Consider the following 15860-nt stretch of genomic DNA (forward strand, 5'->3'; position numbering starts at 1 on the left):
TTGTCTTTAACCAAGGTGATGTGCACACACATAGTGACACTCAGGACCATGTTTAATCCCAGTACCACACCACTGGTCCCAGCAGGCAGCACCAGGAGTAAGGCTGGTCCCTTCAGCACAAACCCCAGTGTCAGGTGAAGAGGTGGCAAAGGCTACTGAACGGCTCAGGAAAGCAGCATCACCAGGAGCTGTGGGCTCCACAGGCACAGCAGATGGGTCAGGGGACACTCACCCAAAGTCCCCTTGGCAGGAAGCCCCTGGAAGGTCAATTTACCCTTTCAAAGAACCCATTGTAATGCTCAGAGGAATGTTTGGAGGCTGCAGCACTGCAGGGCTCTCAGCTGACTCACTCCAGCTGCAAGGAGCCTTGGCCAATCCAACTTGCTTTCTGACCCAGGAATTCAGAGCATTCCAGAAACCTGACCCAAGGCAGCAGCTTCCTCCAGCCCTTCCTGAGCCTGCATCCTTGCTGCAGAAAGGCAAACCTAGGAAGAGGAGCCCAGGAATTCAGTAGCCTTTTTAAATTAAAGAGGGATTTCCATACAAAAGAGGTCTGCAGGAGAAGGAGGTTTGATCTTTGTTTTCCTGAACAGGTTTGTTAGCAATCCCACAGCTACAGGGATGTTCTGGAGAGGCTTTTCCCTCCATGGGCATTCCTATGCAAGCAAACCAGTAATGCCAATTCAACTGCCCAGTGTTTGACTGTGCCAGAAGCAAAGAACAGCCCTACAAGTGTGTATCAGGGCTGAGTCCAAATGAAGTAAGATCTTCATGCATGGGACAGTAGAGGGAGAAGAAGATTCCTTCTTTGGAAGCCTCAGGGCTGGTACATCTCCTGTCTAATGTCTCTGTATGGAAGTCTCCCTTTAATATGAAGTAGCTGAACACCCAATTCTTTGGCTAAGGAGGAGGAGGAAGATTTTTTTGGCACCTTAAGAGGAATCACAAGGAACATTCCCTTTGCTGTGACTGAAGTCCAGGCAAGTATTAGGGATCCAATCATGCAGGATTAAGGCTGTTAGATCACTTCAGGGCTCTCTACTAATTCATTAGTCCCAACACATTACAGATTAATCAGGTGCAGTCAGAGTCAGCAAGTGTTTGGTCAGAGCAGGTTTAATGCAATGTAGGTTTTTACCTTCCTAAACTGGAGGGAGAGAATCTGCTGCTTGATAAGCTAAGCAAAAAATAGCATAAAACCCATTAGAGAGGGAAGCATGGAGAGGAGCTGAAAGAAACAAACCATTAAGGAGATGTATTAATAATGAGTCGTTTTGCACAGGTCAGAGGTCCTATTAGGGGGTGGCCCAGCTGCCTGACTGCCAGGAGGAGCAAGCCACATGGTCAGCCCAAACCAGAGGCTGTAGAAACCAAACAGGTCGTTAACTGCAGAGAAGGAGTTGTAAGGAGATGTGGAGAAGGAGGTTTCCAAGAAGCAGCACCTGAGGCTTCCATGCAGCATGGGCAGCGCTGTGCTGAAAGCTGGCAGCTCCACACCAGGAGGAGACACAGGGGGCCTGGGCTGCTCACCCTCCCTGCTTCCAAGGACAGCTCTTTGGAGAAGCTGCCAGCTCCAGGTTTTGCTTCCTTTGCAGGAAACATGTTGTGGCAGCAACCAGCTCAAGGAGTAAAACCCATCACCCAGGTCCCTACACAAGGGACACCCAGCTGAGCTACTTACCACCAGTGTCTTCAGGGCCAAAAGGCCACGTTGCCTTTTTGTGGCTGTAGGAAGTGACCCCCTGGGCATTGACACCCCCCCCCCCAGCAGTCAGGAGCAGTTCCTCAGACCCTGGGCTTGCCCACATGGCCATCAAAAGCCTAAAGCTAACCAAGGACACCAGCCAGTCAACAGCTTGGAGCTGTGTTAGTGATGCCTACACCACAGGCTCACTGCACAGCCCGGACATCCCCTGTGGGATCCAAGGCAGACACGTGCAGGCAGATCAGATCTCCTCAGCCTTGTGCACTCAAGGCCACTTCTGAACAACCAAGTGCTTTATGAGGGTGCTGCAGAAGGCAGCAGGAACCAAGAGAGGTGTACCTCTTCAGGTGTGCCACCCAAATGACCACAGCCAGGCTCTGTGCAAGTCCTGACTGCACAGGAGTCAGCAGGGCTCAAAGTCTTGGCCTAAAAAAGGCCCACAGAGGGTTTCTGGAAACTGCTCCTGCCAACCATGAGCACTTCCACCTGCAGAAGCAGAACCTCCATGTGACTATCAAGGAGGAGTTCAGCTTGAAGGCCTGACACTGCACACAAATAATGGCACATCTGCATTGGGGAAAAACCCAGCACTCTGAAGAGCTCAGGGACTTCTTCAGATCCAGACAGCAAACACAGAGTAGATGTTTTAAACAGCCAGGAGCAGCTTTAACCCAACAAGCTGCAGCCAGGAGCAGCTTTAACCCAACAAACATGGGTGGCACTTGCCCTTTTGGCAGCACCTTCACCCTCTCCACCCCCAGCCACACAGTCCTGGTCCCTCCTCAGGGCCAACCACTGTTCATGCAGCCAGGGGATGAGCAGGTCAGGCATTATCCAGCCAGAAACATCAACCCCCCATCACAACAGGCTGAGGATCCATCTTGCATGTGCTGTGCTGGCCCATGGGAGAAGTCAGGCAGAGGAACTTTGTCTTCCCAGCTGAGCCCCACCACCTGGGGCATTCCTTTGAGCCCCACAGCCCTTCCAGCCCTGCAAGGCATGGCCTTTGTGCTACCTGCCTCACTGAGCAGCTCCTCATCACTCCCTCCCATGCTACAGCCTAGAGAGCTCAAACTGGACCTGGGGGAGGGTCAAGCTTCCTCCTCCCCACAACATTCCCAAGCACAGCAGCCCCAGGTGACAGATGCACCATGTCCTCAAGCTCTGAGCAGCCCTCAGGCCACCCTGTCTAGCTGGAAACATGGTTCATGGGTGTAAGTATGAACTACAACTCCCTGCTTTTCAACAGTGAAGGAGCCTGAAAATCTCACACTGCTGCAAGGGACAAATGTCACTTTGACCAGGGACATCCTGGGAGGACCCAGGAGGCAGCAGGGGAGATCCTAAAGCACTTTGCTGGAGAACACAAGGGTAGGCAGAAGTGGTTTTAATCACATTTTCTTGCTTAAGACAAGCTGAAGGTGTCTGGGCTTGAAAGTAAAGAAAAGAATCACTGAAAGAGAGTGAGTCAGGATGAAGGGTGTCTGCCACAACCCCCTTCTGCTCACCACTGTGATCAAACAGCAATCACTGTCAGTGCCTTTGTTAATCCCCAGTGCTGAGCACACAGCCTGGGCTTTATTCACAGCACATCCCAAAATGCAGCACTGAACACACTGGGCTGAGGGGCTCCTGAGGGAGCCTTGTTATAATCAAAAGGAAAAGGCTGTCACCACAGAGATCCCCACATTAACTAAAGTTTAACCTCAATATGCTAAGGAGCCAGGCAAAATTTGCTTGACAGGCTGGAGATTTAAGCCTAGAGACATGAAGATGGAGCTCTGAACCCTTCAGCCCTGCCTGCAGGCAGCTCACTCTGCTTCCACTACACTCCCAGCAGAACCTGCTGAGAGCTGCAGCAGCAGAACTGCAGCAGAGACTGAATATCAGGCTCTGAAGCAGCTCTACTCACTTGGAAACATCTCATGCCTTGCTCAGGAATCCCAGATGCCCCAGTGTGCCTGGTCTGATGTGCTATGGGACTGGCTTGTCTGTGTCCTCAGCTCCCCAGGGACTTGTTAGCACACACAGCGCAGGGCTCTGCTGATGAAATGCAGCACTGGATGTGGCTTCCCTCAGCAAGCTCAGGGACATTCCAGGTACTGGATGAAGGCAGATGCTTACCCCAAGGAATAGAAAGAGGGTCTGATAGTTCTGGTTTCTCTCTGCTGGAGAAGAGAAGCTCAGAGAGGTCAGATCCCAGCATCTCATGTCTGTGAAGTGACATGTGGCTTGTTAAAAGCCACCCCCAGAAATACAGGTGCAGTTAGTAACCACTGCTGCACAACACTGAGAATTACAGCCCTCTGCTATATCCCTTTTCAATTCTCCTTCAAATTCTGTTTTACCAGTGGCTTTCAAACTCCTTCAGACCTTTATTACCCTCTGAAAGGCTTCAGCCCTTCAACAACCCATCATTTTTCTCTGGAAGTGAAGGCAGTCTCCCCCATTTCTCATGCACTTGCCAAACCTCAGTCTTGCTGCAAGGGCAGAAGGCAGAGCTGCCAATATCACTCATTTTTTTTAATCACTAAAAGAATTGCTCAAGTTGATGGCCAAGGTTGCTAGGCCATCCCACCAGCACTGAAAGGTCAGCTGCTTGAAAACCACAGATTTTAAATCCAACACCTTTTCTGAGGCCTCCCATGCAGCTGCTGCATTAAGTTCTCCTCTTTCTGCATCTCCTCTTCCCAAGACAAAGAAATCTTTCTCCTTCCAGGCTCATGTCCTCCTGTGGAAGCCAACAAAAGCTCAGGAGACCCCAAAATCAGCTCCACAATGGCCCCATCCTCACACACACAAGTACATGGACTTGATGAGCTTGAGCTGTGACCATCATTAAGGCATTTCCATGGCATGAAGAGTGCCTGGTGCCACCAGTAAATGAGGAAACACACCGATGACAGCAAGGCTGACACTTCCAAGTCATGTTGTGATGGGAACAGCATTGCACAGAAGCTCCTCAGAAGAGCCTCCCAAGAGGCAGGCAGGCCTTCCACACTGAGAGGAGGCCAGGGGGATAGCCCTGGCAATCCCCTACAGATGCTCCCTCTTGCTGGCACGTTGACCCATGACATTACTGGGCATGTTTGGTACATGAGGACTTCCAAGTATAACATTTCAGATGAACTTCTCTGCCTCCAAGGTTAACACAACTTGAGACCAATACAAGCCACTCCAAATGTCTTCTCAGCTGTGGGGCAGCAGCCTGTTTCCTGCATTTAAAAGCCACCAGTGAAGTTCTCATGTCCACACACAGTTATGCTCAAGGTTTCTTTCCTGCCATGTGTCCTACCCCTTATCAAGCACTTCATGCACACACAGAATGAGCCTGTTTGTGCTTCATATACCACAGCAGCAATTATCAGCAGGCCTGTGATAGAGCAGCTGGGAGTGCTACCGAGCTCCAAGAGACACATTGTTGTTTTACAGAGTGGAAAAAGGATGTATTGAGACTTTCCTTGTCAAGGTCATGGAACAAATCGATGGCAGAGCTGGAGAAATATGGCATTTCCTTCCTGCAGGTAATTTGCTTCGAGCTGGGATGAACACAGGCTTGGATGTAAGAATTCAGAGCTAGATTCCATTAACAGAGATAGTGGGAAACAATAAATTAAGTTACACATGCCTGTATCAGCCCCTGTAACACTCTGATGATGGCTCAGTCTGTGTATTTTAATTCTGAATTATTGCTGCCTTTATGGTCCAAATTAAACTGGTGGTGAACTGAAAGAGATCATGGAATGAAAGAGGACAGGAGAAAGCAAAGCAGTTGACATCTTCGGGGTTGTGAGGGAGGAGGGTTTTGTGGCTGTGGGTTAGAAAAGCAGCAAGGTGGAAATACAGCTGTTCCTAGCAGCTCTTCGACCTTCCTCTTCATGGACCAGGTAATGCTGTGAAGTGTGAGGCTGAGCTGGTATGAGCTAAGATCTTCCTCCCCTTGCTGAAACTGAGTGAGGATAGAGTAGGGTTTGATTCCCTCTACTTGAAACTGCCTCTGCTGTGGCACAAGAGGAGACTGCGCCCTCTCCCCCATGCAGTCAGATGGGACCCCAGGCCTCTGAAATGCCTCCATTGACAAGGTTTCCAGAGAAGAGCAAAGTTCAAACCTGATATATTCCATATTTTAACAGCAGGCACTGTTTGTCCACCTCCACACCCGGGACCCCCAGCCCCAGGCCTGCCCACCTGGGACCCCCAGCCCTGAGCCTGCCCACCTCCTCACTCAGGACTCCCGGCCCCAGGCCTGCCCGGCCCCACGCCTGGGACCCCAGGCCCGCCTGGCCCCACGCCTGGGACCCCTGGCCCTGTCCTCCTCTGTGCCCAGCACCCCCCAGACCTGCCCACCTCCACACCCAGGACCCCCGGCCCCAGGCCTGCTCCCCTGCCTCCTCGCTCAGGACTCCCAGCCCCAGGCCCACCTGGCCCCAGGCCCACCCACCTCCTCACACAGCACCCCCGGCCCTGTCCTCCTCTGTGCCCAGCACCCCCCAGACCTGCCCAGGACCCCCAGCCCCAGGCCTGCCCACCTCCTCACCCGGGACCCCAGCCCCATGCCTGCCCAGGACCCCCAGCCCCAGGCCTGCCCACCTCCTCACCCGGGACCCCAAGCCCCAGGCCTGCCCAGGACCCCCAGCCCCAGGCCTGCTCACCTCCTCACCAAGGACCCCCAGCCCCAGGCCTGCCCGGGACCCCCAGCCCCAGGCCTTCCCACCTCCTCACCAAGGACCCCCAGCCCCAGGCCTGCCCAGGACCCCCAGCCCCAGGCCTGCCCACCTCCTCACCTGGGACCCCCAGCCCCAGGCCTGCCCAGGACCCCCAGCCCCAGGCCTGCCCACCTCCTCACCTGGGAGCCCCAGCCCCAGGCCTGCCCACCTCCTCAGCCGGGACCCCCAGCCCCAGGCCTGCCCACCTCCTCGCTCAGGACTCCCAGCCCCAGGCCCACCCACCTCCTTACATGGCACCCCCGGCCCTGTCCTCCTCTGTGCCCAGCACCCCCCAGGCCTGCCCAGGACCCCCAGCCCCAGGCCTGCCCAGGACCCCCAGCCCCAGGCCTGCCCACCTCCTCAGCCGGGACCCCCAGCCCCAGGCCTGCCCGGGACCCCCAGCCCCAGGCCTGCCCACCTCCTCACCTGGGACCCCCAGCCCCAGGCCTGCCCACCTCCTCAGCCGGGACCCCCAGCCCCAGGCCCATCCATCCCCGTGCCCGGGACCCCCAGCCCATCCCCTCACCTGGGACCTGTGGCCCTAGGTTACTGGCTCATCAGCCTACATATTCAGGTCCCCTTGACCTTCCAGGAGATATGGCCAGGAGGCTTCAGAAAGGGGGCTGGGATTGCTTACTGCACATAGCTGTGGAGGTAAGGACCCCCACTCAAACTGTGCAGAAGGTTACACCAGCAGGACAGAGACACTTCTCCACCAGAGACCCTGGTGAAGACCCCATCAAAGCCTTTACTTTTGCCTTTCAAGTGGATACTGGATGTTCCTCCTTTCAGAAGGTGGGACACCTCCATCCCACAAGATGGATACACTGAATTATTCCCTCAGACACCACAGCTGGTTTCTTACCAGGGATTTACACAGCTTGCTGCCAAGAGAGCCCCCCCAAGAAGTCCCAGGTGCCCAGAATACCCCTGAACTAAGCAAGCTCCATGTGCTTTTCAGGAACTGAGCACTCCTGCCTTTTCAGCCCCCTTTATTATAGTAACAGATCTTTCACCTTCATTTGATACAACGTGCAAAGCAAGGGAGGAGGTTGGGAATGGTGTCTAGCCAGAGAAGCCAGGTGGCAAGGCACTCTCCTGAGCAAAAACTGCCACCACAACCAGAGACAGCCGTCCAAGAAAAGATCAGAGGCGATGTCACTGTGCTCTATAAATATCTGTGGGTGATGGAGCTGTGACAGTAGGGAGATATTTAAGCAAGGAGGCAATGCTGTAATGAGGCCGAGGAGCAGACATCTGCAGGAGATGGGAGGGGAAGGTTGCTCCCAATAGAAGAGTTTGCCTAGGGCTCAGAGGGAGCCTCTGCCCTAAGTTCTTACATAAAACCTGCACAAGAAAGTCTCCAGATTCAGATGGTTCTGCCAAAAAGGACACCTAAGGAGTTGTCTTGAAGTTGTGGCCTATGAACTCAGCTAAAACAGACCCTGGAAGCTTCTCCCCTCACTTTGTGAAGTCATTAAAGTGCTCTGAGACATGAGACACACATATCTACCCAAAACAATAAAACCCTGGCAGCTGCCAGAACAGAAGGCAAGTCACCATGACCAGAAACTGCTCCTCCCATTGTCCCTTATCAGGTATGTTAAAAGGCCAACAAAGGAAAGCCAATTATCTCCCATCACTGACCTATCTGCTCACAAGGGAAGACTCTTCCTAAAGACCAGTTCCCAAGGGCACAAAAGGGAAGCTGTCCTGGGTTTAATAAAGTGATGATGTTCCTCCAGCCCCTGCCATGTCACCTCTGACAAATTCTACAGATTTAACAAAAATCAAGTGTACCATTTTCCAAATTTTAGTGTCCTTCAGTTCACACAGCTTCCTCTTCCTCCTAATAGGATCACAGAATGGGCTTGGTTGGAAGGGACCCCAAGGATCACAGAGCTCCAACCCCCCCCTGCCACAGGCAGGGTCAAGGAGACCACATAAGACCATCCAGGCTATTACCTACATGGGTCATGAAGCAGGTTCACGAGACACCCAGCAAGCAGGGATTCCTGACCTCAGATCCTTTTCATCAAGATATTTCCACCTCTAAGTGCCTCCACCACATCACTCCACTTCCTACTGCTTTAGGAAGGGGTGAAGAGAGCAGGCAAAATGTTTTGCTTAAACACACACACAGACAGCAACAGAGGAGCCTGGAAAAACAAACTCCAGACTTTCTTCAGATCTAAATATCCTATTTTGGTTCCTCACCACCCCAGCAGCCTCCTACCACAATTCTGTGCCTGTGTCCCAGCCCTCAATTAGCTCCAACCCCACCACAGAGACACCCTCTGCGTTAAGGAGAGCTGTTCACTCTTATCTGCTGTTACGCACGTCGCTCGTGCTGCTTTTCAAGCTCTCCCAGGCAAAGCTCTCCAGATGTTCCTGGATTTAATTAAGCACCTAATTGCTTTCTGAAAGCCTTCTCTCTACACCATTCCACTCTGTTGCTTTCCAGAATTGTTATGATCCATTATTTAATTACAGGACAAAAAGCCCCACTTCATTCAAGCCCTTACCCTGCATCACAGACAAGTTGCCACGCATCCTGGCTCAAGTCTTCAGCACTTGTTGCCCACACACCCCTCAGCACGCCTACAAGACTTGCACATTACTCCTCCTTTACTCATTAGAGAAACTGGAGGATGGGACAAACACAGGGAAAGGTCGGTTTTGCTACTTTGCTTCTCACAAGAGGAGAGGCAGTCGCTGAAGCTGACAGGCAAGATGAAACTACTTCACCCTGGGTTTGGACGACCACATATGTTAAGTGGGTTGAAAGAGGGATTGGAGAGTTTGTGGAAAACAAAGGTGCTACTTATAACCCACAGAACAGGGGCACTGGGCTGACATAGAGATTTCCTTTGTGTGGTACAGCCCCAGGTCACAGGCTGGTTGCAGGTGCTGTGTGGGCATTTGTTGGAGAGGCTGTGCTGTGCAGACAGACAGGAGTTAGATCACATGCAGGAGGAGACAAGCACAAAGAAACTGAATTAAGACAACTTGACTCTGGCATTACCCCAGCTTTAACATCTGACTGCCAGGCAGCACGCTTTTATTATCTCTTTGGGTCCTGGATTTGTTTTTTTCCCCCTCAATCTCAGATTCTTTGAGGCATCAATCAACCCTTGACACGCTGGAAATGGATTATTTCTAAATCATCAGCAGGGAAAAGGCACACTCATTTCAAGAGCTTACAGACTGAAGAGCGTGCCTAGCGAATTCAAAGCAATCCACAGGCTTTCTTTTGAACAACTAACACAATCACCCACACCTTTGCTTTTGCTGGCACCTTGCCTCATCTTCCCCAACCTCAGCCAGTCTCAGTTGGCAGCATGTTTATCATAGCTTCTCCTGTGCAAACAAAGCCTTCCTCCCAGCACAGACCCCCTGCCTCAGGCCATTCCTGACCCAGGAATGCCATTCTCATCGCTGCTCAGCCCCTATCTACATTGCAGAAATACCTTTTTGGCAAGAAGATAAGGCACACAGGCAGCAGGCCCCTTGCTCAGGGCCTGGTGTCGATAACACAAGCCACAATGAAGGCAGGAAGGTCAGCGCTGTATCCCACACACCAGTTTAACCCCAGAGACGCAGAAGTCCGTGTCCATCAGGATTTCAGATGCCCACAGTCAACTCAGCACACCTGCCTGGCTATAAAACAATGCAACCCCCCCCACACACACCCCAACAACACCCACCCAGAGACCAGCCCTCCTCTGGGAAGCAGAAACCTGTCCCAGAGCAGGTGAAGCTGCCTGGGAAAGCCCAAGATGGGGCTTTTATTTTCCACCCCGGGGATGATCTCCCAGGGAGGGGAAAGGTCTGGGCAGCCACGGGGCTTCCAGCTCTGCCACCACCCCGCTCTGCTCAGGGACAGGGTATTGCCTTACAGCCTGGGCTGCTGCCAGCCTGCTCTCCTGCCACTTCACCTCCAGCTTGTCCCCCCACACCTCGGCCCTCCATCTGCCTTTGGAAGGTCCCCTGCCCCACCCCAGGGCCGTCCTCACACCCCCCGGCCAGGCAGGGGGCCACCCACCTTCGGCAGCCCCTCTCCCTCCCCACCCCCGGCCCGGCCGCCCTCACCTGTTCTGGGGCCGGATGCCCAGCAGGTAACTGCGCCGGTCGGGACGGGAGGCCCAGGCCGCGTTCTCGGCCTCCTCCGCGCCCTCGACGCTGCCGGTTCCCCGCCCGTAGAGGCCGGCGAGGGCCCGGCGGGTCGAGCCCATGGCGGCGGCCGGGCTGCGGCTGCCCGTGCCCCCGCCGCTGCCCGGCCCGTCACTCACCGCCGGCATTTATAGCCGCCCCGCACATGCCGCTGTCAGTCGGGGGCGGCGGCGGCGTGACGCTGCCCGGCCTGGCCCGGCCTCCCCGGGGCAGGGGGCCCAGGCTGCGGCCTGGCTTCGCGCTGTCCTCCTGCTGCTCCCGCCAGTGGCCGCCTGAGCCCATCCTTCTGGGAGAAAGCGGGGTTTGGGGTTTCCTCTTTTCATGACAAGCTCCACCTTTTCCCCCTCTCCCTTAAAATCCATAGATTTAGGAGGCTATGGAGGTGATGAAGGGCCTGGAGCGTCTCCCCTGTGAGGAAAGGCTGAGTGAGCTGGGGCTGTTCAGCCTGGAGAGGAGAAGACTGAGGGGGCCCCTTATTAATGTTTCAATATCTTAAGGGTGGAATGCAGGGGGAATGGGCAGCCCCTTTTCAGTGTCTGTGGGGACAGGACAAGGGGTGATGGGCTCAAGTTGGAGCACAGGGAGTTCCACACCAACATGGGGAAGAACTTTCCCCAGTGAGGGTGAGGGAGCCCTGGGACAGGCTGCCCAGGGGGTGTGGAGTCTCCATCTCTGGAGAGATTCCAGCCCCATCTGGACACCAACCTGTGTGCCCTGTCCCAGGGACCCTGCTCTGGCACGGGGTTGGACTCAATGGGCTCTGGAGGTCCCTTCCAACCCCTGTGAGTCTGTGATTCTATGATCTCCTCTCCTTGATACGGGGTATTTCTCGCACCTCAGACAGTCCCCGGTACCTCACAGGCACCAGGCTCCAGGCACCGCTCAGCACCCTCACAGCAGCCACATCCTCCATTAGCATCAGGAGCCTCTGGTGCCACGGCTGCCTGGGTTTCCTTCCAAGCTGTGCTGGTAATTTGTTCCATCTCCGTGAAAAGGACAGCGCGGGAAAGGGCTATAAAAGGTGGCTGTATGTCACAAACTATTACCAGCAGTGATTTAATGCCAACTGAAAGCATAATGTGTAATAAAAGGGGATTTATTCTTGTTCCAGCCTTTGTCTCGCCTGTCAAGCTGCTGTGTCATGCACCAGGCACGTCGCTGGTGGCACCGCAGCTCTCCAGCACGGGATTGACGGATGGAGCCGATCTGCTGCGGCTCAGCCGCCTGCCCGTGACTGCACAGCGGCTGCAGGGATGGGGAGGTGATGGTAGAGAGCCCCAGACCTGCAAGGACAGCAGGCTCTGAGCTGAGCCTCCCCGGGGAAGGAGGGATAATGAATGCGGCAGCAAACAGCACGGCAGGTGGCTGCGGGGATCACCCTGAGTCCCTTTCCCCAGCACAGATGGTGATTTGGAAGGTGACTTTGGGTAGGGACTGACATACAGTGTGTGTCACCTGTGCACAGGCAGGGGGATGTGCAGGGATATGCACTGTGTGTGTCACCTGCACGTGGGTACAGGAGTGTGCCTGGGGTGTGCACGGACACACACAGGGTGTGGATCAGGGCGATATGGCTTAGCCTTGGCCTAAGTTGCTCTTGTCACTGGTATATCAAACCTTGGCCTAAAGGGAAGGGGCGTGATTACAATTTGAGTCAGAGATCTGCATGTGGAGAAACTGATGTCCACCAGGAGAACTGCCAAGTCCAGCAGATGCCCAAGCCAGGGCGCATGGGAGGGGGGTGATGTCTGTAGACCAGGGGTCTGGGAGAGGTTTGGAGGGGGAGGTGGTGGCTGTGGGGGATTCAGCCATGCAGACACCACCAGGTCCAAAGCCAGGACCCTTATGTGAATTTTACTCTCATATGGTTTCTTGGATCCTGGTGACCTGTCAGAGTCAGTCTATACTGTGTCAGACATACTTTTTGGTTGCAGAAGTTACAATGTGGTGCCCCAAGCATTCCAAATCTGGCTTTATCCACTCATGACAGTGGCCTTATCAGACTTGTAGTTCATCCACTCAAGCCCCGGAGAAACGCTGTTCTCAGCTCGGATCTCAGTCTTGCATCTGAGCAGTGTTTAGGGAGGAGCTTTCTGTCATCTCAGGTGCAGGCACTGGATTTGACTTGCTTTTTGCAGGCCAGCATGGCAGGTGATGACAGGATCAGGCATGTAAATAGCTGGATTTGTGACACCAGAGAGGATACTTGGTCTTGGCAAACGCAAAGGAGATGGACCGCCTAAGACATTTGAATGTGGTCCTAAGAAATGTGGGGGAAGAAGGTGGCCCCAGAGGGCTGACTGAAGATCTCACCTTCACTAGGCAGTAAAATTGCAGATGAAATTGCATAAAATTAATGAATCCACAGGGGAAATGATGCTACTTGTTTTGTGATAGGCAGCCATGGGCTCTGCGTGTGCTAATGCCCCTCAGGAATGATCCATCTCCAGTAGAATGGAGTGAAAAAAGGGAACCCAAAACTCCCAGAAGGGCAGCAAGGATGACCAGAGGTCCAGACTGGCTGCTGCACCAAGAGTAACTGCAAGGACTGGGACTCTTCAGCCTGGGAGGAACACACAGCTGGAGCATACACAGCTGTGAGGGATGGGGAGAACAAGATCAGGGGCATCAAGTGAGAGCAGCAGGAGATCAGAATCAGTAAAGCAGAGGTGCTTTCTCATGCACTTTGGCATGAAGCTGCTTCTACACCCTGCTGTGGTTGTTCCATGCCAGTAGAGGTTAAGAAATCCCAGAGGACAAGTCCATGGAAGGGAAGTATCCTGAGCTTGACTCAGGACACAGATACTACCTTTGGTTCTGGAAGTCTCTGAGCTGCAAAGGAATATTCACTCTGTGTGTGTGTCACACCCTTTGCTGCGCCCCAGCTGCTGCCTGGTGTGGGAGGTGATGCTAGGCTGGGAGGGCCCAAGGTGGCACTCTCCTGGTCTTCTCTGAGAGGAGGATTTTGGGGTCCCACAGCTCCAGGAAACCTGAACTCCAGGAAACCTGAACTCAACCCCCAGCATGGGAATGACATGTTATGTTACCATCCCATCACCACAAAGCCCTGTCTCTGAGGGTGTTAATCGGAGAGAAGGGACAGCCCAGACTATCTTCAGAAGGGTGTCTGGCACAGGTGGGTCTCTATGTCAGACCTGGAACTGTGTCCAGTGTCCAACTCACAGGGGAGACACTAATATACTGGAGTGAGTCCAGTGAAAGTCACTGAGGTGGTTGAGGGAGCTCAGGCACATGACATAGGAGGAGAGGATGAGAGAAGCTGGGTGTAATCAGGAGAGGGCTAATGGAGGCCTCCTTGCTTTCTTCTGCTACCCCAAGGGAAGGTGCAGCCCAGAGCCAGCCTCTTCCAGCAGTGCAGAGTGATGGGCTGAGAGGAAACAAAGTGACAAGGAGGAAAGTGCAGACAGGTTCCCAGAGAGGTGGGTGATCTCCAGCCACCGTGGGAGACGGTCAGGTATGGATGGGACAATGTGCAGAGCAACTGATCTCTGTCCTGCTGGGGTGTGAGGCTGAACCAGAGGCACCCAGAGCTCCCTTCCCACCCCAGTCACAATGAGGTTCTGTGCCTCAGAGGGAAACCTGGGTGGTGAGCGCAGGCTGAGCTCAGCTGTGGTGGGACAGAGCCTGCTGTGGGTTTGATCCTTCCCCCAGCTGCACGTGGGATGCACTTTTTCCTCTCCTCTCCGGCTCTGAATGGTTCCTGTGCCCACTGCCTGGCTGAGACAGAGCTTCCTCTCACAGTCTCCACTCTCCCATCGTTGTGTGTGCAGAGTGACAGTGCCCTCTGCTCCTGTCTCTGTGAGGAGATGCCTTCTCTCACCCTTTAGTTGTCAAAGCCAGTCAGCCAGGAGGCTCCCCCCCGGGTTAGCAGAGCTTTCCCCCACCTCCTGCTGACTCACAGCGAGAGCTGCAGATGTTCTCTGCCTCCTCTCACCCAGAACATCCTTCCCTTTCCCAGCCTGCATGCACACCCAGAGGCTCCTTCCTTTCTGAAATCACGGGCTTCTTCCTGCTCTCTAACATGACATCAACAAGCTCTCAGCCCTGGATCTTCACCACATACCCACGTGGGCTGGGCCAGGGCAGGGCTCTTGGCAGAGGACAAGCACAACGAGGGACTTTTCAGCTCTGGATTTGATGGAGGAAGCTCTCTCTGAAGCCCAGAGGAACAGTCTGTGGGGAACACAGCATCCCATCTCCCACAGCAACCTCTGGCTGTTGGAAGAGATGCTGCATCCACCACAAGTGTCATCTTTAGCTCTGGGAAGGTGCTGGGGTTAATTCAGTGATCATGTTTCTTAGCTGCTCGTGCTGCACTTACAACAGCTCTGTGCCACAGGCAGGGCTGCCACGGGTTCTGGTGCTTTGAAAGCACCAGGTTTCACACCTACAAGGGTCTCTTTTCAAATGCTCAGCTGGACCCTGTAGAAATCACAGAGGCAGCTGGGGAGAGGAGCCCAAAGGAAGGTCCTTCTAGCCTATGCTAAGCATCCCCTTCCCTGTATCCAGGAAAGGACAGGACCAGTCCCTGTAGGAGCAGGGGTTGCTCTGAATCATGTTTTTGGTGGTCAAGTCCCACCATTGCTACTGTGACAACCACTGCTGCAGCCCCGAGGGGGGAGAAATATCAGCACAGGAGCAAGGGGCTCTCCTGTAGCTTCTTCTCCAGATGGTCCATGGCCTCCTTTGTGCCCAAGTCCTCATCCTCATCACTCCTGGTGTTGTGGAGACCTGCTTCCCAGGACCATTGGCTTGGGGAGAAGCCAGTCTGGTGGTCATTTGTCTGCCTTGAGGCAGGGAACCCGTCAGCAAGATCACCCACATCTTGAGCACAGACCTGTTCCATCCTCACCCAGTCGCCTCTGGTTCTCTGGGCACATCAGCCAGTTGCTCCCTGTTCACACTCCATCCCCAACACTCGCCATTTCACAGATCTCCAGCTGCCTTCCACGAGGTCCTCCCATCTCTTGGAGAGTGCCAGGTTTTGGTTTAAGGAGCCTAACTTCACGTTGCCTTAGCTTTGCAAATGAAAAGCAGGGGCACAGCTGTAATGAGTCATGCCACTTTCCACCACGTTGTCCCTGCTGTCCGGGTTCTGCCCTGTCCCAGAGGGGCTTGTGCAACCTCTGGGCAGGCTCAGCACCACTTCCCCAGGGGCCCTCGTGATGCCCAGCCCAGCGGCGGGGATTTCTCGGAGGAAGCAGCTTGGCAGGGGTTCTCCCGGCCCTGCAGAGGAGGCAGCAGGGCTGCGGCTC

General features: G+C 54.2%; 1 protein-coding gene across 2 annotated transcripts in view; it reads right to left on the reverse strand.

Moving 5' to 3' along the window:
- ALPK3 (alpha kinase 3) overlaps nt 1-10712 on the reverse strand; it is a gene marked incomplete at its 5' end in the record, with an annotated part of 39937 nt that extends 29225 nt beyond the window's left edge. The window contains 2 exons of one of the 2 annotated variants that reach the window (XM_084268383.1): nt 1139-1177; nt 10504-10712. In XM_084268383.1, coding sequence (XP_084124509.1) covers nt 1139-1177; nt 10504-10712 — 248 coding nt within the window. The remainder of the gene's footprint in view (nt 1-1138; nt 1178-10503) is intronic. The other variant, XM_084268384.1, reaches the window with a different exon arrangement.
- Between the last annotated feature and the right edge of the window lie 5148 nt (nt 10713-15860).

Source organism: Gallinula chloropus, assembly GCF_964237585.1.
Source record: "Gallinula chloropus genome assembly, chromosome: 9".
NCBI classification, from domain to species: domain Eukaryota; kingdom Metazoa; phylum Chordata; class Aves; order Gruiformes; family Rallidae; genus Gallinula; species Gallinula chloropus.